Below are 22,131 nucleotides of genomic sequence, written 5' to 3' on the forward strand. Positions count from 1 at the left end.
GGGGGCAGGTGCCCAGGAGCCCCGGTGACGCCTTGGGGCCTGGAAGAGGGGCCAGGACGGGGTAGGCACTGTGCTCTCCGTCCCTGTCTCCGGCCCCTGAGGTGTTGTGGCTTCTCTTCCCCTGCCCGACCTGCCACCCCGCTCCTGCCCTCCTCCTTACCCCTTGTTTGGCCAAGGTAGGGAAGCCTAGCAGAAGCAAGCACAGCGCGCTGCCCAGCGGAAGCCTCCAGTTCCGAGCCCTGAGCAAAGAGGACCACGGCGAGTGGGAGTGCATCGCCACCAACGTGGTCACCAGCATCACTGCCAGCACCCACCTGACCGTCATCGGTACGGGCTGCGGGCGGGAGGGCGTGGTCTGGGGGATGGCCACTGTGGGAGCTTTCCCGTCAGTCCACCCTGACCCAGGAGCCTCCCACGGTAGCCCAGCGCCCTGTGGACTCTGTAAGGGAGGTGACATGGGGCCTGTTCTGGGGAGGTCTCTTTTGGATGGGCACAGGCAAGTGTACCCAGCAACCCCCTGACACAGAAACGAAGCTCCCGCGTGGCCAGTGGCAACTGCTTGGAGCTCTGAGTCCAGGACCTCGTGGGAAACTGGAGGGCCTCGATCTGGGAGGGGTGACGGCCCCGAGGTCCACTGGCTGGGCCTGGCACAGAGGAGGTGGCTGGTGCTCACATTTCCTGGGGCTCCACCGGGCATTCTGCTCCCACTTATGGGCCTGGGGCGTGTGTCCCCAAGACTTCCGTGTGTGCCGTGTGCACCTCGGCACAGACGGCTGTAGCGTGGCAGCAGCCATCATGTTGGGGCATTTACCAGTGTAGGCTCTGGCCCAGGGACGCCCGTCATCCACGACTTGTGAGGCGGGGTCATGATGCCCGGGACAAACACTGCCCAGCGCCACCTCACCGACGGCAGTTCCCGGCCTCAAGCTCCAGGTGGCGTCCTCACTGCTGTGCCGTGCCGCCCTGCCTGGGCTTATGGTGTCCCCTGAGGCTGGAGAACGTTCAGGAGAGGGGCTTTCGGCCTTGCAGTGCCCTTAAGGGACAGTGGGTCTGTGCTTGGTGGATCCGATGAGCGCAGGACTTCACCCTGGGGCGGGCGACGGAGGGGTCTGGTTTCCCTGGGCCCGTGCTCCTAGGGCTGGTGCCCTCTCCTGCTGAATAGGCTACTGCATGGCGGGCTGGGTTTCCTTCTCTGTCCTTCTGCCCAGTAGGCCAGGGTGCCGCTCCTCAGAATGCCCCTCGTGCCGCCGCTCCATGTGGGGTCCTGCTGTTGCTCCCCTGCAGCAAGGTCATGGGTGCCCAGCTCAGTGGGCTCAGTTCTTCCAGTCTGAGAGGTCTCTCCTTGGTCTCCAGGCACCAGCCCCCATGCCCCAGGCAGTGTCCGAGTCCAGGTCTCCATGACAACTGCCAACGTGTCCTGGGAGCCAGGCTATGATGGAGGATTCGAGCAGACATTCTCAGTTTGGTACGGCCCTCTGTGAGTCAGCCCCGCATGCTTCGCTCTGCTTCTCCCTCCCCCCACGTCAGTCCATCCCGGGTGGGTGGAGGCTATGAGAAGAACATGGTTCTTCACCAGACCTCTAGGTGGTGAGGTGTTGACACAGTGGCTCAATTCGTGTGGGGTGGGGCATCAGAGGGACTCTGGGCGCTCCTGTATCCCAGCCCAGGCTTGGGAAGCCGGTTCCTGAGCTGTCTGTCATGCTCTGCTGCTTGCTCCCCAGCTAATCCCGCTGCCTCCTTTCTGTGTCCTCGGGTCATTCTGCTTTTAGGTTTCCCTGTCCTCTAGGGCCTGGAAGAGACTCCCAGTCTCCAAGGGCATGTGAAACCGCCCAGCCAGAAGTATAGAAGCTAATTTTTCCACTGTGCTTCCCCTGTGTTCCAGAAAGCAGTGCGGAGGGGCGCTGGCCTTCCTGGCCGGGTCTTCAGCGCCTGCCCTTCCTCTCTAGGACTGTGTGTCTCCCTTGTGTTTATGTCTCTGTTATTCATTCAGCCAGATGCAGTGTCTGACATCTTTGCCCAAACCTTGGGGTAGATGGAGATCTTAGAGTTGCACGAATCAGACTGAGGACCAGAGGTATAAGAAAGAGAGAGGGAGAAGCCACAGCTGACCCCTCCATCGCCTTCGTCCTTCCCTCTTCCCACATTCCTACCCGGAGCCAAGAACTGGCCACCTGCATCGCGGGTTTATCCCTGAGCGCAGAGGATGGGCCCCTCACTTCTTCCTTGAGAAGAGAGGCCTGTGTCATCGGGGTGGGGGGCATTCCCTGCCAGACAGCCAGGGCCTGGGGAGGAGGAAGCCTCCTAGTCCAGAGGAAAGCGCCCGGAGATTCAGGGAGGAGCCTGGATGTGCTTCTCAACAGCAGGGATGTTGAGCGAGGACCTGCTCTCTGCCGTCATGGTGACTTGGTGGATATTTCCCCAGACTTTGAACATCCTAGGCATTTTGAGTTCAGGAAGGCGAACTGGACCTAGATGGTGAGCTTGGGGAACTCCGAGTTGCAATCAGAACATCCTCCCAGCCCTTATCTCTAGTCCTCCCCAGGGTGGGGCAGGCGCAGGGGCTCCCGACCACCCTGCTGGGTGACCCCTGTGATGTCATGCTGCTGCCAGGCAGCTCCCTGGCTAGGGCTGCGTTGGGCATGGCCGAGCCACCTTTGGGGGTGCCAAGCGGAAGATCTGGGCACAGATGGGGGTTTTCCACTGCTTGTAGCTGTGCTCCACGCTGCTGCTCACCTGTGTTGCTTTTCATACCTTGCTCACTTGCCTGGGCGGGGAAGGGCCTGTGAAAAGGTTGGAAGTCTCCTTCCTTCCGTCTGTCTGATTGCCTCTAACTCTGCTGACTGAGACATTTGGCGCTACCTTTTTTTGTTTTTTCTTTTTCTTTCTGTGCTTTGCCCTGCCTCCGCTTCAGCTTCTGGGCATACATGGTGTTGAGCCTTTAACCTAAATGGGAACCCGGTGGGCATCCACACAATTGTAGCTCAGGACTCAGAGAGGGCTGCGTGTGATCTCAGTCCACAGGGCGATGGCTCCCCCCAGTGGTGATGCCTGGCACTGCACCTGTAGAAGATGCAGATACTGTTAAAGTGGCAGTGTTTCCCACAAACAGTGGGACCCTCCCCTCCACTGTGATTTCTAACCCTTCCGCCCTTAGGTATCCTGGTCCCCACTGTGGGACCAGGTCACCTTTGTCATGTACCCTGGACCCCCTCAGCTGACTCAAACCTGGTTGGACTGAGTGAGCCCTCTGGGTCACTCCAGGTTCCACTTGTGGCTGCCCTGTGAGGGTGGGTGGCTGAGGTTACCCGCGTTTCTTCTTTAGTGCTACTGTTGCGAATTGCTCATCTTCATGTTTGTACCATGGCACCTGTTTGTTCCCAGCGTCCTCCCTGTCCCAAGGCAGAGCCGCTCGGAGGGCTGTGAGCGGGTGAGATTAGTAGGTGATCTGACCAGTGTCTGAGCATTACTTACACCTAAGTGTCCCCTTCAGAAGAGGAGGTGCCAGCAGTGGCTGGTGACCTGGCATCGTGAGGTTTGGCACATCCAAAGTCGGGCGGCCATCCCTCGTGGTCATTGCCTGTTCCTCGAACCTAGGGCGGCCAGTCCACCCACCGCCGCCTCCGGAAGACCGAGTGTGCTCTCTCGTGTCTCCAGTGTAACCCACCCCACTCCTTTGTCTTCGATCTTCTCTCTGTTCGGCCAGGACGAAGCGGGCACAGTTTGGACCCCATGACTGGCTGTCTTTGCCAGTGCCCCCGGGACCCAGCTGGCTGATCGTGGACGCCCTGGAGCCGGAGACAGCGTACCAGTTCAGTGTCCTGGCCCAGAATAAGCTGGGCACGAGCGCCTTCAGTGAGGTGGTCACTGTGAACACTTTAGGTGAGGGCGCCCGAGGACCTGGGCAGGGTAAAGGCGGTGGCCGCAGCGGCGGTCCTGGAAGCTGACGCTCGCGTGCCAGCGGCGGGCGAGGCCCCTTGCTGCGTGTGTTGTGCAGTCTGTCGTTTGGTCTCCCGGGAAGGGCTTGTCTGGCTCGAAGAGGCTCGTCCCGCATCGGAGCATCCTTAGACGGACAGGAGAGGCTTTGCATTTTATCTTTCCTGGTCAGGCCACACGCTTGCGTCTCCCTGTGGCTTCACAGGGGAGATTGGGAGCCCTTTTCCCTCTCCCTGTGCTCCTGCCAGTCCGTCCCTCTGGCCCCCGGCTCCTTCGGTGGCGGTGGCGAGCATGTGGCTGCCTCTTCCTTCCTGGACCCACCTGGGGCCCGAGAGCGCAGCTGGGAACAGGTGCACCACCCCAGCCTGCTTCACTGCCACCAGGGGGCAGCAGTGACAAAGCGCTCACCCCCCGCAGGCTCCCCTTCCTGGGAAGGGGATTGGAGGAGTCAGCAGTGTGTGCGGGAAGATATTCCTGCTCCTTCCGGAAGGGAACAAAAGATACATTTTGCAGTATTTTTATAAAGATACTATCTTATTAAAGAGATCATTACGTATAGTTTTTCCTTCTTCCCTGTGGTTCCCTGTTTTCCTTTGGAGGAACTTGACTCCGTCCCGGGAGGTTTTGAGAAGTGCTCTGAAAACAGGTGCAGAGCCCTGGGCCCACCTGCCAGGCCTCCTTCCTCTGGGCCAGGAGGGCTCCTTTCCTGACACTCTTGCCCTGAAATGCTGCGAGCACCGCGTGGGGCATGTACCATCGCCCTGGGGCGGGGGGACCCCAGGGACCCCGTGCTGAGGAGGAAGATAGCGTGGACGATGAGGAAGGACGCGGTGACCCCAGCACTGCGCTGTCCCCCCTTTCTCTTATCGCTGCAGCATTCCCTGTTACAACTCCAGAACCCCTGGTGCTGGTTACCCCACCGCGGTGCCTCACAGCCAACCGGACCCAGCAGGGTGTGCTCCTGTCCTGGCTCCCACCTGCCAACCACAGCTTCCCCATCGACCGCTACGTCATGGAGTTCCGAGTCGGAGAGCGCTGGGAGATGTTAGATGACGCCATCCCGGGCTCCGACGGAGACTTCTTTGCCAAGGATCTGTCACAGGTGAGGAGCTGGCCTCCCTGCTTCTTGTTTCCAGTCCTGTGCGTGCCAGGACTCTCTCTGGAGGGACGACCCAGCTCGGCGGCGTGAGGTCTGACCACATGCCACGCCGTTCACGTGTCCTCCCAGATCTGCTAGTAAGGTTTGGGGTCCTCCGCTCACGGTGACTGGGGTGCCACAGACTCGGAACCAGCTCTGTGGCAGTGGGGATGGCCTGAGGGGATTCTCCAGGCGCTGACACAAGCTGGGTGGGGCGGAGCCCGGCCGTGCAAGCTGGCACTGACCTCAGCCCCTTGCTGGGAGCCTAACTTCGAGGCACTGCCCAGAAGGACTGTCTAGCTTCGCACTCTAACAGTTTAGAGCCCCGGAGGATACATTATTGTTTTCCAGCTGACCCCCCTTACACTTGGACATCTCTCTGGCCGGAGAGAGGAAGCAGCTTATTTCACAGGGCCAGACAGTCTCGCCACCTTCTGTCTTCTTTCCCTGAAAACTCACTTAGCGCTGGAATTGGCTCCGGGTGGCTCCTGAGGGCCCCTGTGTGTCTCTTCCCGTCTTCCCTTTCCTGACCTCCCCTGAGCTCAGCCGTGGTCAGAGCACTGCCACACGGCCGTTGGCACGTGCTACAAACCAGGAGTTTTTTAAACTTGAGAATGGGTCCCACTGCTTTGGGTGCTGTGTTCCGTGACACATCACTGCAGGGTCAGTGGTGGTGGGGTCGGTGGCGGGTAGTGGCTGTCGAAGGCCCCTTGGCTGACAGGGTGTTGTCCCTGCGGCTGCAGGACACCTGGTATGAGTTCCGGGTTTTGGCTGTCATGCAGGATCTGATCAGCGAGCCCAGCAACATCGCCGGTGTCTCCAGCACAGGTACTTGGGGGTGGGGTTCTTCTGCGACACGAGGGGAGTAGCCCCAGAGCCACAGGGGAGTCCCTCTGTGAGCTGCTCACGCGGGAATAGAGCCTCGCCTAGAAACCGCGGATAGCTCGGGTTGAAATGGCATGAACTGTCCCTCTTCCTCACCCGTCGGATCCGTGCTTCCAGGATGCTGGGAGTTCTCCAGCCCGAGAGCTGCCTTAATGACAGCTTCTTTCTCCTTTTCTTGTTTTTTTTTTTTAGAGTGGGAGGGAGGGAGAGGAAGAGAGAGAGAGAGACATCAATGTGAAAGGGACACATCGAGTGGCTGCCTCCCACACAACCCACCCCGGTCCAGGGACAAACCACAACCGAGGTGCGTGCCCTTAGCGAGAATTGAACCCGGGTCTCTCTGGACCGCAGGCCGACGCTCTAACTGCTGTGCCAAACCGGCCAGGGCTTAATGACAGCTTCTGTAAGAGCCACAGAAAGAAAGTCAGCTAATCGCATCACTGTAGTAAAGAAGAACTCGGGTTAAGTTATTTTTCCATAAAATCTGTTTCCTCGGTGTCGTGGGGAGGAGCAGAGACAGCAGGTCAGCAGGTACCCAGGGAATGCCTGTTGTAGGACTGCTTTATGACGATGGTGGTTTTATTGGGAAAACTGCCATTGCTGTTTCTCCTCACTGCTTCCTCTCCCTAGATTTTCTCAGGCTCAATAAAGCCCACTCCCTTGCATTTTCTCTGTTTCTCTTTCTTTTTGTTGTCCCTGGTCCCATGTCGACACATCTTTCTCCAGCTATAGTTTCTGAAACATAGCAGGGTCCCTCTGTCTCCCCATGGAGTGGTTCCCTTGGTGTGGGAAGAGGCGCTTGCTTAGCAATGAAGCAAAGGCACTATTTCCGTGGACACTGCTCCCCTGAGACCAGTGGGCAAGGAGCTTGGCCAAATGTGGGGTGGGCAGCGGAGGACAGAAGTGGCCTGAGGGTATTTGGGGGGAGTGGAGTGTGACTCCTGTGCACTATGGGGCTTTTGTTTCTGTTTTTTTATGCACAAAGGTCCCTCGTTTAGGCAGCAGAACCCAGCATACTTCTGTCTTGGCTCCCCTCCAGGGAAGAGCCTGAGAGACGGAGAGATAGGGAACAGGGCTGGCACCCAGGCTGCACTAGCAGACTGCAGGCTCTGTGGGCTCATCTCAGTGAACTGCTCTTTATTCAGCAGCTTTGTGTTTGGCTCCCCAAAGAAAACATGCATAGTTGGGAGATCCCTCACGGGTGTACAAGGACACAGCAACCTCAGCATTCCCTGTATTAAAATGCTTTTTCTTTATTGAGTTGAGAGAGAGAGGAAGGGAGAGGGAGAGAGAGATAGAAACATCGATGAGAGAGAACATCAATTGTCTGCCTCCTGCATGCCCCCACTGGGGATCGGGCCCACAGCCTGGGCATGTGCCCTGACTGGGAATCAAACCGGCGACCTCTTGGTGCATGGGTCAATGCTCAACCACTGAGCCACACTGGCCGGGCAGCATCCCCTGTATTTAAAGCCCCCATCTCCAAAGACTGTAACATTCACTTTTCTACTCAACTAGTCAGTGTGATTTGGATTTTTTTTTTAGTCTATTGTCATTATCAACATAGTAATGGATTCTGGCCAAATATATCAGAATTATAGCCTTCCCCTTTGGTGAACCTAAAGAGTAGCACTTGCTGATAGAACCCGCCTGTGCAGCATGATACAGTCAACTGAGGCAGTCCTGGCTCTATCACTAACAAGCACCGCAGAGTTGGGCACAAAGCGAGCCTCTGGTCTTGACCTGCAAAATGAGGAAATTGGACCCACCAACCACGGCCCTGTCGGCTCCAGCAGTCGGTACCTGAGATGACCGGGTCAGGCGAGTCTTCCCTGGAGAAGGTGCTCACCTGTAGTGCGAGGCTTAGGAATGGACGGAGCGGAATCGCGTAGTGACATCCCCTCTCCTGGCCGCAGCGTTTTACCGGCAAGGAGCCTTTGGGTCTGGGCTCTCATTTTGTAGAGACTGGCGCTGTGGAAGCCAGAAAACACCGCCTGGGAGTCAGAATCACCGTGGCTTCGGCCATGAGTCGCTCAAACGGAGCCCAGATACTTCATTTAGAGAATGAAAACAATAACATGTACCCCGTCTACCTCATGGGGTTAATGTGAAACCATCTGATAATATGCATGAAAACGCTTGGCCAAAAGCACTGATTGCTGAAATTACATTATATTGGAATGATTATCCCCATAGGGGTAGCTGTAGATGCTCTTTCCTCTTTCCTAGCCGTGGGGTGTCCGCTTGCCCGGTGTAACCATCCCCCTTCTCCCGGGCCACGGAAACCTCTGCAGGGCTCCAGCTGGGGTGGAGCCCCAGCCCCAGCTGTCTGAGTTGCAGGCACTGGGAGGGCAGTGGGGGCTGGGGGCCGAGGGCGGGGCCTCACGTGCCCGCCCCTCCCTGCAGACGTCTTCCCGCAGCCGGACCTGACCGACGACGGCTTGGCCCGGCCCGTGCTGGCTGGAATCGTAGCCACCATCTGCTTCTTGGCAGCCGCCATCCTCTTCAGCACCCTGGCCGCCTGCTTTGTCAACAAGCAGCGCAAGCGTAAGCTCAAGCGCAAAAAAGGTGGGTGTCGTCCCGCCCCCGCTCTACCTGGCCCGGTTCCAAAAGCTCCCTGTTTCTAGCTCGGCGCCCTTTGAAAAGAGGGACACTGGGATCTTGTGTCCGAGCTGCCAGGGGACCTTGATCGGATCGAGGGGAAAGGAAGCAGGGGCGGGGGAGCCTGGTGCAGCCCGTGCGGTGGCGGGGACAGGCCCTGAGCGGGACCCGGAGGCGTCCGGTGTGGAGAGGACTGTCTCCCTCGTGGCCCTGCTTCGGGCCCTGTCCACAGCTGGAATGTGCTTTGCTGTCTGCGGCCTCAGCAGGCTCTCCCCTTCTTTCCCTCTAGACCCCCCGCTCTCCATCACTCACTGCAGGAAGAGCCTGGAGTCTCCGTAAGTGCCGGCTGACGGCGCAGCCTGCTCGCGGTGTGGGCGGAGGGCGGGTGCGGACTTTCCACCGGTCAGTTAGCTGAGCTGCGGGCAGCCCGTTACCCTCACTGTCCCACAGGAGCAGTCGCACAGACGGTCACACGAAGGACAGCCCCTTCTCCTTGGTTTCGGAATGCATTTCTGTGACTTTTTGGTCATCCTGGCAGATTTGCCTTCTTGCTGTATTTTGAGTTGTTATGAAAACGAGCTTACTTTTTATGAGCCCCTGGGGGTGGACTTGCAGGCGCAGGAGACAGAGCTGCAGACAGTGGGGCGGCCGGCAGGAGTGGGGATGTGGGTGGGCGTTCACTCAGAAGACACATCCAGAACGTTAAGCGCTGGCCCAAGAGTTTCATGCCACATGCTAGGGTCATCTGTGGTCCTTTTCCTTAGTCCTGTCTCCCCCGGTGTTTGTGGTTGGTGCTTGTTAAGGGAACACAAAGAAATCAGGAGCCTCACCCCACCTGCCCTCTCACCTGTCCCCACAGCTTGTCCTCGGGCAAGGTGAGCCCGGAGAGCATCCGGACGCTCCGGGCCCCCTCGGAGTCCTCCGATGACCAGGGCCCGCCCGCAGCCACGAGGACGCTGAGCCCCACGCGGGAGAAGGAGCTGTCCCTGTACAAGAAGACCAAACGAGCCATCAGCAGCAAGAAGTACAGCGTGGCCAAGGCGGAGGCCGAGGCCGAGGCCACGACGCCCATTGAGCTCATCAGCAGAGGCCCCGACGGCCGCTTCGTGATGGGACCCTCCGAGGCGGAGCCTGGGAAGGGCAGGCGCATCGAGGGTTTCCCCTTTGCGGAGGAGACGGACATGTACCCTGAGTTCCGCCAGTCGGACGAGGAGAACGAGGACCCACTTGTGCCCACGTCGGTGGCCGCCCTGAAGTCCCAGCTGACCCCTCTGTCGTCCAGCCAGGAGTCCTACCTGCCACCACCAGCATACAGCCCTCGGTTCCAGCCCCGTGGGCTGGAGGGCCCCAGTGGCCTGGAAGGTCGGCTCCAGGCTACGGGCCAAGCCAGGCCGCCTGCCCCCCGGCCCTTCCACCACGGCCAGTATTATGGGTACCTCAGCAGCAGCAGCCCTGGGGAGGTGGAGCCGCCGCCTTTCTACATGCCCGAAGGGAGCAGCCCCCTGAGCTCTGTCATGTCCTCCCCGCCCCTGCACACGGAGGGGCCCTTTGGCCACCCCACCATCCCTGAGGAAAACGGAGAAAATGCTTCCAACAGCACTCTGCCCTTGACTCAGACACCCACCGGCGGGCGCTCCCCAGAGCCCTGGGGCCGGCCGGAATTCCCCTTTGGGGGTCTGGAAACCCCGGCCATGATGTTCCCCCACCAGCTGCACCCCTGTGATGTAGCCGAGAGTCTGCAGCCCAAGGCCTGCCTGCCCCGAGGACTACCTCCCACCCCCCTCCAGGTGCCCTCGGCCTACCCGGGCATCCTGTCTCTAGAGGCGCCAAAGGGTTGGGCAGGCAAGTCGCAGGGCAGAGGCCCTGTCCCAGTGCCCACTGCCACCAAGTGGCAGGACAGACCTATGCAACCTCTGGTGAGCCAAGGGCAGCTAAGACATACCAGCCAAGGTATGGGCATACCCGTGTTGCCTTACCCCGAGCCGGCCGAGCCGGGGGCACACGGTGGCCCCAGCACCTTTGGCCTGGACACCCGGTGGTATGAGCCCCAGCCCCGGCCCCGGCCCAGCCCCCGGCAGGCCAGGCGCTCTGAGCCCAGTTTACATCAAGTGGTGCTACAGCCGTCCCGGCTCTCACCTCTGACCCAAAGCCCCCTCAGCTCCCGCACTGGCTCCCCTGAGCTGGCCGCCCGGGCCCGGCCTCGCCCGGGCCTTCTGCAGCAGGCCGAGATGTCGGAGATCACCCTGCAGCCACCGGCCGCCGTCAGCTTCTCTTGCAAGTCCACGCCGTCCACAGGCTCCCCGTCGCAGAGCAGCCGCAGTGGGAGCCCCAGCTACCGGCCCACCATGGGCTTCACCACTCTGGCCACGAGCTACCCTTCCCCTCCACCGGGCCCTGCAGGGCCTGCGGACAACTTGGATGTGTTTGGACAGACGCCTTCCCCTCGAAGGATGGGGGAGGAGCTGCTCAGACCAGAGCCCCCCCCACCACAGTTATCAACTTCAGGGTGAGTGTGAGCTGGTTTCTCCTGCCCACCTTCACCTCGTCATCCTCCTGACCCTACGCCTTACCCCGGCCTCTACCCTTCCATCAACCAGAACAACAGGGCTTGTCTGGACATCCTGCAGCATCCCTTCTGGAGAGTCCTGGTCTCTGCATCGGCCGGGTGTAGTCCTGGGGTGGGGGTGGGGCTTACCTGCCCAGGTACCCTGCCAGGAGCATAAGGGATCTTCTCCATCCAGCCCGGAGCTCTCAAGAGTGGGCACACGTGGGCAAGGGGAGGGCGTGCCTTCCCAGTGAATAGTCACCCCAGTTCCTCGTGGAGTGGAGAGCTCACCATGCCCCTGTGATCCTGGCTTTGGGTTGGTTTCAGGGTTTGCCCAGAGACCTCGAATCCAGTCTCCTTTTCTTCCCTAGCCCCTCCTCCTTGCTTAGCAGGACCCTGAAGCCGGACTTCCCTGGGCCACCAGGCCAGGGATGCTCCTATTCCCAAACCCTGCCCTTAACAGCCTAGTGAGCACTGGGCCCTCCTGCAGCCTCTCCAGGGGGCCCGTCCTGGAGGCTGGGAGCCAAAGCTCAGGCTGTGAGTCATGTGTCTGGGGCCACATACCCCACCCCAATGTGTGTGCCTCGCAGGAAGCTGCAGACAGACAGACAGACAGACAAGCTCCTGCAATCAGCCTGCCCGAGAGCACACTCTAGACAGTAGCCGCTGGCATCCCAGGTACCAGTCAGCCTGGACGCCTGTCTGTGCCTCTTTCTCTTGTCTTCTTCTCCTGCCCTCCTCTCTTCTCCTCCTCCCTTTCCTTCCTCCTCAAGTCTGTCTTCTGTCTTCCTTCTCCATCCTCTTTGGGTCGGCCCGGCCTGCTCAGAAGATCCTGCAGTGTCTCGGTAGTACCCCAGGCCCGCCCTCCCTCCTGCCCTCCCCTTCTCTCTTCCTCTCTTTCTTGTCCCATCCTTTGGTCTCTCTTCTTGATGTGGCCGCCTGCGCAGGGGAGCAGAGAGTTCCCAGGAGGCTGGCCTGGTGGTAGGCAGGATGGGTGGTGGCTGAGGGGAGGGAGCCCAGTGCCCTTCCCCTGCCCCACTCACTACCACCCTGTCTGGTACCTGGAAGTCCGAGCCTCACCTCCCAGCCCCAGCCGCTCCTGGGGGTGCGGAGGGAGGGGCCTCAGGAGGTGGAGGAGAGCTCGGCCAGTGGGCCAGGCGGGGCCGTGCGTGCGCTGTGCAGGAGATGCTGTGGGCACCCCGTGTCTGCTTCGCAGCGCTCCTTCTCATCTGCTTTGTCCCGTGTTGCCGTCTGGTTCTCTGTCTCTCTCCTCTCCTTCCCCTCAGCCCATTCTCTGGCCTCCTCGTTGGTTCTCTGGTCCCTGTGCTCCTCCCCTCCTCCCCTCTGGGTGTGCGTGGGTGGTTCCCCCGCGCCTGTGTTGATAACTGCTTTGTTTCTGATTGATCTCAGCTATCTGGGCAGTGTTGTCGAGACAAGCCTCTCCTCAGCTCAATAGGTAAGGGAGCTCCACGGCGGGGGCGGGGCGGGGGGTGGACAGGCGGACGGGGCTTTGGCAGGGCCATCGCTTCCTTTACAGGGGAATCCAGACCCTACCCCTTCACCCCCTCAGTGGGGGCAGCAGCCTCTGCCCCTTGAACCCCAAGGCTTCTGGGTTCCCCACATCATGCTGCTCCAACAGCCCCCAGGCCACGCTCGGGCACTGCCTAGCTGCAGCTTCTCACCCACCCCACATGGCCAGCTTCCTCCCATGCCCTGCAGTGCCCCTCCTCACTCAGACACCTTGCCATTCTGCTGCTGACACGCCCAGAGCTTCCACAGAGTCCCGTGGGACCTGCATGCACTGAGGGACCCAGATTGCCTCAGATCTGCTTCGCCTCTCTGCCCTTGAGAATCTCTCTGGGGCCACACTGGTACCCAGAAACTCCCCAGCCCCTCTCTGCCCTGTTTTCCCAGCAGCCTCAGGAATAGCACCCCTTCCTCCCTAGCCTTTTCCAGGGTGGCTGGTCCCCCACAGTCTTCTTGGGATCTTACTAATAGTTGTTCCTTTCAAGGAGCACAGGGTTGAGGTGTGGCCCAGCTCCTTCCCTCAACCACTGCATCTGCCTTAGGACCAGGTCACCTGTCGTCCTCCGGGACAAGGCCAGGGAGATGCCACTGCGTCCCCTGCTCCTTGCATTCTGCAGCCATTCTCTGCTGTCACGGGACTGAGAGGGAGACCTCGCCCTTAGGTTCAGATTGCTCTCAAAGTCCCTGGAGTAGCTGACTCTGAGTCCGAGCTGCAGGAGAGTTTTGGGGAGTTCTGAAGAGGAGAGGACAGGCAGAAGGAAGTGGGCTTAGCAAGAGGCAGCCCTGCCCAGGATGCTGTTCTCCTTCTGGGTGGAGTCTCAGGAACTGGGCACTTAGAGGGGTATCAAGTCTCTCAAAAAGGTTGCAGGCTTCTGCGAGGCTCACTCGCTCATAGTAGCTAAGAAGATGCTTCTCTTTGCCATGATGTCATTGCCGTGCTCCTGGGAGCATGAGGCCACCACGCTCGGCGGGGAGAGGCCGAGCCTCCTGCTACCCCGGCTCCGTAGGTGAGAAGCAGCTGCCTCCCTTTGCCACCTGGAGATGTCCAGGGAGGCTGATCATTCCCACTCAGGACTGCAGATCTTTTGCAGTCATAAGAAAGCGTCCCGTAATGAGGATGCTCTGCCATCTCTTAACTGTCTGCAGCTGTGACAGTGTCAGCAGCTGAGAGGCCCTGGATGGTGTGAGGCCGTTAGCAATGGGATAACTGGAGGGTCAGGGAGTCTGTGAGCCCACCTGTGCTAGGGCCACCAGTGGCCTGCTGGGTGGACACCGCGGAGCGACAGTGACTGGCTGTCCTCCATCACCCTGCCCTCCCTCCCTGCCCTGTTAGGACCCTCTGTCACCCCCAGAGGTGTCACAGCTCCAGGACCAGCTCTCATCCCACCCCTGGAGGGTGCCTGGACCCCGTTCTCATTTGCTCCTGCCACTCCCCTCACCTCACTGTTGAGCCCTGTCCCTGCCATTGTCCCCACCACGTCAGGTCTGAGCGAGCTGAGCTAGGGCACTCTCCCTGCTGTGGCAAACCCAGCAACCAGGGCCCGCAGCGAGAGAGCACTCTCCTCTGGGCCTGGCCAGCGTCCCCAGCCTAGGAGAGTAGGTCCTCCACGGCCGCAGATAGACCCTGATGGTGCTGGGCAGCAGGGGCCGCGGCTCGCCCTCCTGCTTGCTGAGGGCTCTCCTGGGTGCGGGAGCTGCGGGCCATTGGGAGGCTCAGGCTCCTCCTTAGATGCTGTCCTCATGCTGCCTTTGCATGTGTCTCACTCGGTCTTGCTTGGAGATGTGACTCGTCTTGTCTGCGTTCGTTCTTGCTCTGTCCTGTTTCCTTGTTTCTTTCCTGTCCCTTCTCCTCGCCCCTGCCTCTCCTCCTCTCTCTCCCCCGTTTCTCCTCTTCCCAACTCCCTGCTCCGAATGGGGAGTTGTACGCGTGGACCTGTTCTTTTGTGGATGGTTGGGAGGCGGAGCGGTTTCTTCAGCTCCCTGTCTGATACCAGTAGCACCCCGGTTGTCATATCTCTCTCCCCCTTTCCCGTTAATGCCGACTTTGGCCTCCATTCTGCAGGTGGGTCTGGGAGCGTGGATGGGCCCCTTTCACTAGGTGAACCATAGGAAGGAGCTCCCATTTGGAACGAGTTTCTCCTGACTTCTGAGGCCAAGCCAAGCGCTGGGTGTGTGCCCTGATCCCATTAGAAAGGTGCCATCTGTGGTCAGCGTGGAGCAGCAGCTGCCAGCCAGGCTCTGGCCTTCTGCTCTGTACGTGGAGGAGTTTCACCCTTTTCCTGGCTACGCCTTGTCCACGTGTGGGTTTCCGCAGTCTGCCAACCCCAGCGTAGAACCAGCCGAGCAGAGTCTGCTCTCCGGCAATTAAGAAAAGGAGGAAAATGCTCCTTAAATCATGGCCCGTGGACCGGAGGGGAGCGGCACGTTGTGTCGTCGCCGTCAGCTCCTCGGGCATTCAGGGGGCAGTGTCCGTCATGGGTTTTGGATTTGCCTTTCCTGTCCTGTGGTTCGCCTACATTTTGAACCAGGCTGCCTCTGGATCAGCACAGAGCTAAGCAGCTTAGCTAACTGGTCACGATTTGGATTTTGTATGGATTTTACGGAGTGGGGTGGGGTGGGAGTTAGAGTAGATTCCAGGCAGTTCCGAACTGCAAAGCAACACGCCGGAGCGGCAGCAGGGAAGACCCAGAACGTCCTGGAGCTTTGCGGCCTTCACCTGTCAGTAATGCTCTTACTTCCCGGGAGAAGGAGCTCCCCGGAGTTTGCAGAACTCCTGTTGTTTGGGAAGAATTGAGGTTGATTTTAGAAAGAGAACTGGGACCTCCACTTCCTGGCGAGCCCGGGGCTGGCTTCTGTTCTGAAGGGTAACCTGCGAGTCAGCCTCAGGGTTACTTGCCAACATGATTCCAGGGGTAGATGGAGTCGCTAACCCCAAGCTTCCTTCTGCCTGAGGGACACCAGCACCCAAAGCCTCATTACCTGGAAGTCCCCCAGATGAGCTTGGCATTGACAGGGGACTTGGTCACCCTCCCCAGAAAAGGGAGGCAATTTGACTTCAAAGGGTGCAAAGTCTGTGGGAGCACATTTCATGTGTCTTTTCTGTATATTGTGCTAAAAACAAAGACCCATTTTGCCCCCGCCCCCTCCCTGTCTGTCTCCCCCTGGCCTAGTCATTTGCTGGTGGCTTTCCTCTGCATTGGGAGGGAGCCTTGTGGCCCCAGGGACTTCTGTCTGGGCTGTGCTCGAGCCCCGAGCCCAGAGGGAAACAGTGAACGGCAGGGGTCCTGGAAGGGCGAGAGTGTGGCTGTTCCATGAGAGAATTGGCTTCTCCTCCTCTGGGCCCTTACTGTGTGGGCACTTTTGCCCAAAGCAGCCACTTGTCTCCTGTGTGTCAGCTGGGCCACCACGGCTGAGAAGGGCAGCGGCTGCGGTAGCTAGTTCATTCTGGCCGGCTGGTTTCTCAGATCCGTGTGGACGCATTGTTTTTCTTTGATGTGACTTCTCCACCTGCTTTACCTGAAAGACACTGGAAAGATAGGCTACCCTCGTGCTGAGACTCTTGGCTCTATCTCATACTAACTGGACAACTGGACAAGCTACCTGGCCTCACCTCAGTCTCTCCATCTGAAAAATGGGTCAGTGTAGTATTTACCCCTTAGAGTTGTCTTTAGGATTAAAGAACATTGTTGGCATGATCAGTGGTAAATAGATGCTGTGTGATTGAAATAGATAACAGTAACAATTTGTGGATTGTAATAATAAGAACATCCCTGGAGGTTGCACCTGGCTTGGAGAATCCAGAGAATTTTTAGGGTCACCCTGCACCAGCTTCTCTCGTGCCCCAGTGGGTTATGTTTCTAAGCACTGTTTGCTTGTCCTGTGCCCGCTCAGACCGTACATCACTCTCCGTGTGTGGTCCTTCCGAGGAGGCTGGTTGGGCCCTGGCGGCAGATGAACTGAACAGCAGATTTACATCTGTGGTTTTCCTTTTAGGCAGCATGAAGAAACCTTAGTCAAGGATGAGAAGGGGGTGAGGACCTTCCACCAGCATTGGACAGTCATGCCCCTCATGCTCTAGCCCTGTCCACCCTTTGCCTGCCTTCCCAATGCCTTCCCAGCTGCTGCCGCTGCCGTAGGAGATCTCTGTGGGTAGACTGGAACCTGTGAAGGAGGAAGGGATGGGGAACTGGCAGAGTCGGTCTTTGGGGGCGGAAGACCTGGCTTCTGGTGGTGAGTTGGACTTCTCTGCCAGACTGTGCACATGTAGGCTGGGCTTCCCAGCTCCGTGCTGCCGGGGGCTGTGGAAGTCAGGAAGTTGTCTCTGACCTGAGCGTTGGAGGATCTTCTTGATAGTTGATTTACTGAAGGGCTATGGAAGGATGACATCCATCAAAGAAGAGGAAGGTTGCTTCACTGCAGTTAATGCAGGAAACCCAGGGACCAGAGGCGTGTCTGCAATTAGTCTGTAAGTTTCTTCTTCCTCGATCCCACAACGGTATCCAGTGTTGGGGCAATGCAGCTGTGATCCTCCCGTCCCTCCATCGTTCAAAAAACACCTCGTACGGTTTGCTCCCCAGTGGGGACTTCTTTTCCACTCACAGGATATCTGTCCGGCTCCTTTTAATCAGGATTCACCCTGTGTTCTCTTCCATGACTGAAGAAACCTGAGCGCAGCTGCAGAGGCCAGGGAGCCAGCCCTGCTGCATGTCGGTAGATGACCAGTGTTTGTTAGCGGCTGGGTCTGCCCGAGTCTCGGGGAGAAAGGGGTCTGTGAAGCAGGTGTCTTGTTTGGCTCTGGAGGAGGAGTTGATGGGGACGCGGTTGCTCACATCCTGCTTTAATCTGCCCTTTTACTTTTCACTGAGAGGTCTTGATTGTGATGGTTTCTAAGAACTTCAGACGTTGAAGCCGCTTCCTTCTCCGACCTTCCTCCTCCCTGGTTGAGTTCAGTGTGGTGGGCCTGCTATTAAAGTCTCTTTCTCCCTTTCCTAGGTCTTCTGATTGCTCTGCAGGTTTGTTTCCGTCCGAGGTAGCCTCCCGTAGCTGGAGCTGTCTGTGGGTCTCCTCCCTTCCAGGTGCAGTCGACACCAGGTGCCAAGGACCCCTTGTGGACATCGGGACTCCATAGGACTGCACTGTGTCCTCGAATGGGCCGGCCTGTGGCTGTTTCCAGCCCCACTTCCAAAGCGCCCTGTGCGGGAGCTGACCCGTGCCTCTGTGGTTGTCCCTTTGCAGAACACATCCACCTGCTCCTGGGAACACTGCTGCACCTGAGAGGCTGGAGGCTCTGAAATACCAACGGATAAAGAAGCCCAAAAAGTCATCCAAGGGCTCTTCAAAGTCAAAGAAACGATCCGGTAAAGGGCGGGACGTGCCTTGCTCTTCTCTGTCCACCGTGCCCACCATCGTTCCGGGATTGCTCGGCTCAGGGTCGCCCCCTAGGGTTTCCTTTAGAAGTGAATCCATCAGTTATCTCTGTCTGTGTTTCTCTCTAGCACTGGTTTTCAGTGAACACACAAATATAATTTTCATATAAAACACAGGAAAGAGGAAGTTAAAATCTCTGACTGTCCTTCCAGTTCTGCTGCCCCCACCTGGGAGCCCTTCCTCCCAGCGGCATGTGTTTCTGCGGGACCTGTCTGGGCCACACCTTTAGAAAAGATCTTGTCTGGTTTTAATGTATTTTTAAACAACATAAATAGTATCTTTGTTTTTTTCCATTCTGCAATACTCTGATCTTCTTATAGATTCCCTCCCTATCATTTCAGGCCTTCTAGTGGGGCACGGGGGTTACGGGGTCCTTCTCCGTGCTAAGGGGCACTGTGCATGGACTAGCTTCTGCAGGTTGACCACATTTTTCACAACGAGAGAGTGAAATCTCATTTTGTAAAAAGGACACCTCTAATGAATTATGTCTGATGTTTCTCCAGCAGTGACAGGGAGCTCCTAAGACAAACAGTTCCGCTTTTTCTCCAGATGTAGAGGATTCCTTCATAATTTCCCGGTACTCTCTTCCCAGCGGGTTTGGGAGTGGACAGGTTGTGGGAGAAGGACTGTAGGACAGTTCCCGGCAGGACTTTGACAACACTGTGGAGCCACTTTCTTTAGAGACTGTTACGAAGAAGTGTTATACAGAGCCCCCTCGAATCTTGGAGAATGTGAGCCTTACTTCTCACCTAACCTTTGGGTGGTGCTATTATCCTATTAGTTTATAGATGGGAATACTGAGGCAGAGGAAAAGAAAACGAAATTTTTGGAGTTTGGGTGGGAAATTGGAGCCCAAAGCCAAATTTTTAACTTATGTAAGTTCATTTCAGCCCAAGACTTATATCTATCTGTCCGTCCGTCTATCTATCTGTCTATCTATCTATCTATCTATCTATCTACCTACCTACTTACCTACCTATCTTTTTTTCTTTTTATGTAAAAAAGACACATCAGCTGCCAATCTTCTCTTGTTCTCTTACAGTGGTCCTGTTCCCAAATATGTCTTTAACCCAGATCTATCTATGAACTCAAGTCTCATATTTCCAGTTGCCTGCTGAACATGCATTTGGATATTTTATAAGGCCCAAAATAGAGTTATTGATTATCCTCTCCAAATCTACTTCTCGGTTCTTCCCCAGATTCATAAATAGCACTGCTACCAACCCAGTTGCTCAACCTTAATTCTTCTCTTGCTCTTATGTTATATCTAGTCCATTTGGTAAGGTCTGTTGGCTCAGCTTTTAAAACATATCCTGAATCTGAACCTACTTTTTTCTGTCTCAACTGCTAAAATGAGATTTGAGTGACGCTCGTCTCTCGCCTTGACTTTGCAATGGCCTCCCAGCTGGTCCCCCTGACTCCATCCTGCTCCCTCTGCAGTGCACGGCACACATGGCAACCAGCGATCTTTAGAAAGTGTACTCTCTCCTTTGGTCATGGGCATGTGCACACACATGCACACACACACACACGTATGCACACACACGTGCACACATACATGCATCCTTCTGATGAAAACCTTTCAGAAGCTTCCCACTGAAACCAGAGAAGATTTTTAAACTTCTTAGCATCCCCCGTCTGTCTCCTGCCTGACTCTCTCTGTGCACTCTGCTGCAGCTGCCGAGGCCTTCCTTCCGTCTCTGGTGCACGCCACGTCCGCTCTCCGGGCCTTCACACTGACAGTCTTTCCGTGGGAACACTGCCTCAGGTCTTCAGAAGCTCATGAGTGTGACTCAGAGAGTAGCAGTGTCTCAGTCATTTGCTATATCATGACCCCATTGTATCTTTTTAAAAAAAAAAATTTTTTTCTTTATTGATTTTTAGAGAGAGAGGAAGGCAGAGGGGGAGAGAGAGAGAAACGTCGATGAGAGAGAACATCAGTTGGCCGCCTCCTGCATGCCTCCCTCCTGGAGATTGGGCCCACAATCTGGGCAAATGCCCTGACCAGGAATCGAACTGGCAACCTCTTGGTGCATGCATGGGTCGACATTTCAACCACTGAGCCACACCAGCTGCACTGTTTTATTTTTTTTGTAGCACTGGCAGTATCTGAAAATTTTATTTTTGTAATGTTAAGTCTTTCAGTTTGTCTTGTCCCCCTCACTCAAGTGTACTCTTCTAGAAAGTAAGGGCTTTATCTGTTTCCCCAGAAGGGCCATGAGGCCCAGGAGCGGCCCTGGCTGCCCAGGAAGGTCCACTGTGCCTGTTGCATGTGACTGAGATCTTGTGTAAAATCCATCACTGCTTGAAGTGAAGGGGTGGTGGAGGAGGAAAACTGTGTTAAGTCCCAAGCCCAGCGCCTAGCATGGTGCCTGGTACTTAGGTGGCACAAAAAAAGACATGTTGATACTTCTTCTTTTTTTTTTAATCCTTACCTGAGGATATGTTTTTTTTTTTTTTATTTCTTTTTTATTGATATTTTAGAGAGAAAGGAAGGGAGAGAGAGATGGAAACATTGATGTGAGAGAGAAACATCGATCGGCTGCCTCCTGCACACCCCCTACTGGGGATCAAGCCTGCAACCCGGGCATGTGCCCAGACCAGGAATCAAACTGGAACCTCTTAGTCTGTGGGACGACGCTCAGTCCTCTGAGCCCCACCGAATGGGTGCGAGGATAATTTTTTTGTTGATTTTTTTTAGAGAGACAGACAGACAGACAGACAGACAGACTGGGGATCAAACCTGCAACCTTTCGGTGTAAGGGAACACTCCAACCAACTGGACCACCCGGCCAGGGCAATATTTCTTTAATAAAAAGAAAAGAGTACTATATAATATATATTAAATAAATGAAAGATAAAATATAAATAGTGATTGGCTAGATCCACCCTGCTTCTTGGCTCTCCTGGGAACCAGGGGAGCGGACGTGGGTGTGGGGGCCTTTGTGGTGAAGAAGCTGGTTTTTCGGCTGCAGTGTGCTCTCCTCCCCTACACTCAGGCGACCCCTGGGTTTAATACTGAACCCGGGATGCGTGCCCTGGCAGGTGAACAGGGTGGGTGCGTGAGGCCGCGGCCTTCCTGTTCACCCACCTCCTCTGTCCACCTGTTCTGTGTGTGTGTCCACCTTCCTAGACGGTCCTGCCTCCCAGGCGCAGCAGCTTCCGAACTCGCAGGTTCTGTGGCCCGAGGAAGCTGTCTGCCTCCGCAAGAAGAAGAGACATTCTCGGCCCGACCCCTTTGCCCGCCTCTCAGACCTGTGCCATCGCCAGCTTCCGGAAGACCAGACGGCGATTCTCAACAGCGTGGATCATGATGACCCCGGCCATGCCACGCTGCTGTGAGGACAGAACTCTAAGTGTCCCAGAGCGAGGGTGCTGGGCTGAGGGCCGGGGCGGGAGGCGGGGTGACGGGCGCAGGGCCGCCGCTTCCCCATCTGTGCAGGCTGCTCACCCTTTGTCTGCCCGGCCACCCTCCAGGCGGCGGGGCCGCCTCCTCCACACCTGGCCAGCTGGCCTCGTGTTTAGGCGGGGGACTGGGCAGACCTTCTGGTTGTGGGTGGAGATCGGGAAGTGAACTGGGACAGGGAGCTGTCTGCCTCCGCCCCACTGCTCCCCTCTTCACGACACTGACTTTTCTCAGCTCCTCAAAGATCTCTGGAAGTGAAGAGGGACGCAATGGCTCTCCTGCTTGCTCTGCTTCCGCTTCATTTTTTAAGTCCTGGGAGCGGGCTGGACTTCTGTCCCGCTCCCGAACTCTACATGCATATAGATATAGGTACAAATGCATAGGTCTGTAGTTTGTGGGTTTCTCTGTGTGTGTATATATGTACATTGGAGCAAAGTGCTGTTTATTTCCGTGGTCAGTGACAGGAGAGGACGGGGCGGCCGTCCTGTGGGCTCCGTGGTGAGGACGGGCAGAGCTGGCTGGCCGTCCTGCGGGCCCCCCGGGGACTCTTCTTCCCGAAACAGGATTCACGCCTTCTCCGCTGAATTCACCATTTGTCTCTCTACATTCTCCCATCCAGAGCAGAAGTGGGGGCTTGTCATGATTTCCAGCTGCCTGCTTTGGGGGTTC

At 57.1% G+C, this 22,131-nt stretch overlaps 1 protein-coding gene across 1 annotated transcript in view; it reads left to right on the plus strand.

Moving 5' to 3' along the window:
• IGSF9B (immunoglobulin superfamily member 9B) overlaps positions 1-21,398 on the plus strand; it is a 43,965-nt gene extending 22,567 nt beyond the window's left edge. Inside the window, exons 11-20 of the mRNA XM_036277076.1 lie at positions 177-327; positions 1,354-1,477; positions 3,704-3,879; positions 4,809-5,035; positions 5,815-5,899; positions 8,363-8,524; positions 8,847-8,892; positions 9,417-11,063; positions 17,865-17,986; positions 21,190-21,398. Of these exons, the coding sequence (XP_036132969.1) occupies positions 177-327; positions 1,354-1,477; positions 3,704-3,879; positions 4,809-5,035; positions 5,815-5,899; positions 8,363-8,524; positions 8,847-8,892; positions 9,417-11,063; positions 17,865-17,986; positions 21,190-21,398 (2,949 nt within the window). The remainder of the gene's footprint in view (positions 1-176; positions 328-1,353; positions 1,478-3,703; positions 3,880-4,808; positions 5,036-5,814; positions 5,900-8,362; positions 8,525-8,846; positions 8,893-9,416; positions 11,064-17,864; positions 17,987-21,189) is intronic.
• The last annotated feature ends 733 nt before the right edge of the window (positions 21,399-22,131 follow it).

The sequence above is a fragment of the Molossus molossus genome, unplaced genomic scaffold (assembly GCF_014108415.1).
Source record: "Molossus molossus isolate mMolMol1 unplaced genomic scaffold, mMolMol1.p scaffold_m16_p_22, whole genome shotgun sequence".
NCBI lineage: Eukaryota > Metazoa > Chordata > Mammalia > Chiroptera > Molossidae > Molossus > Molossus molossus.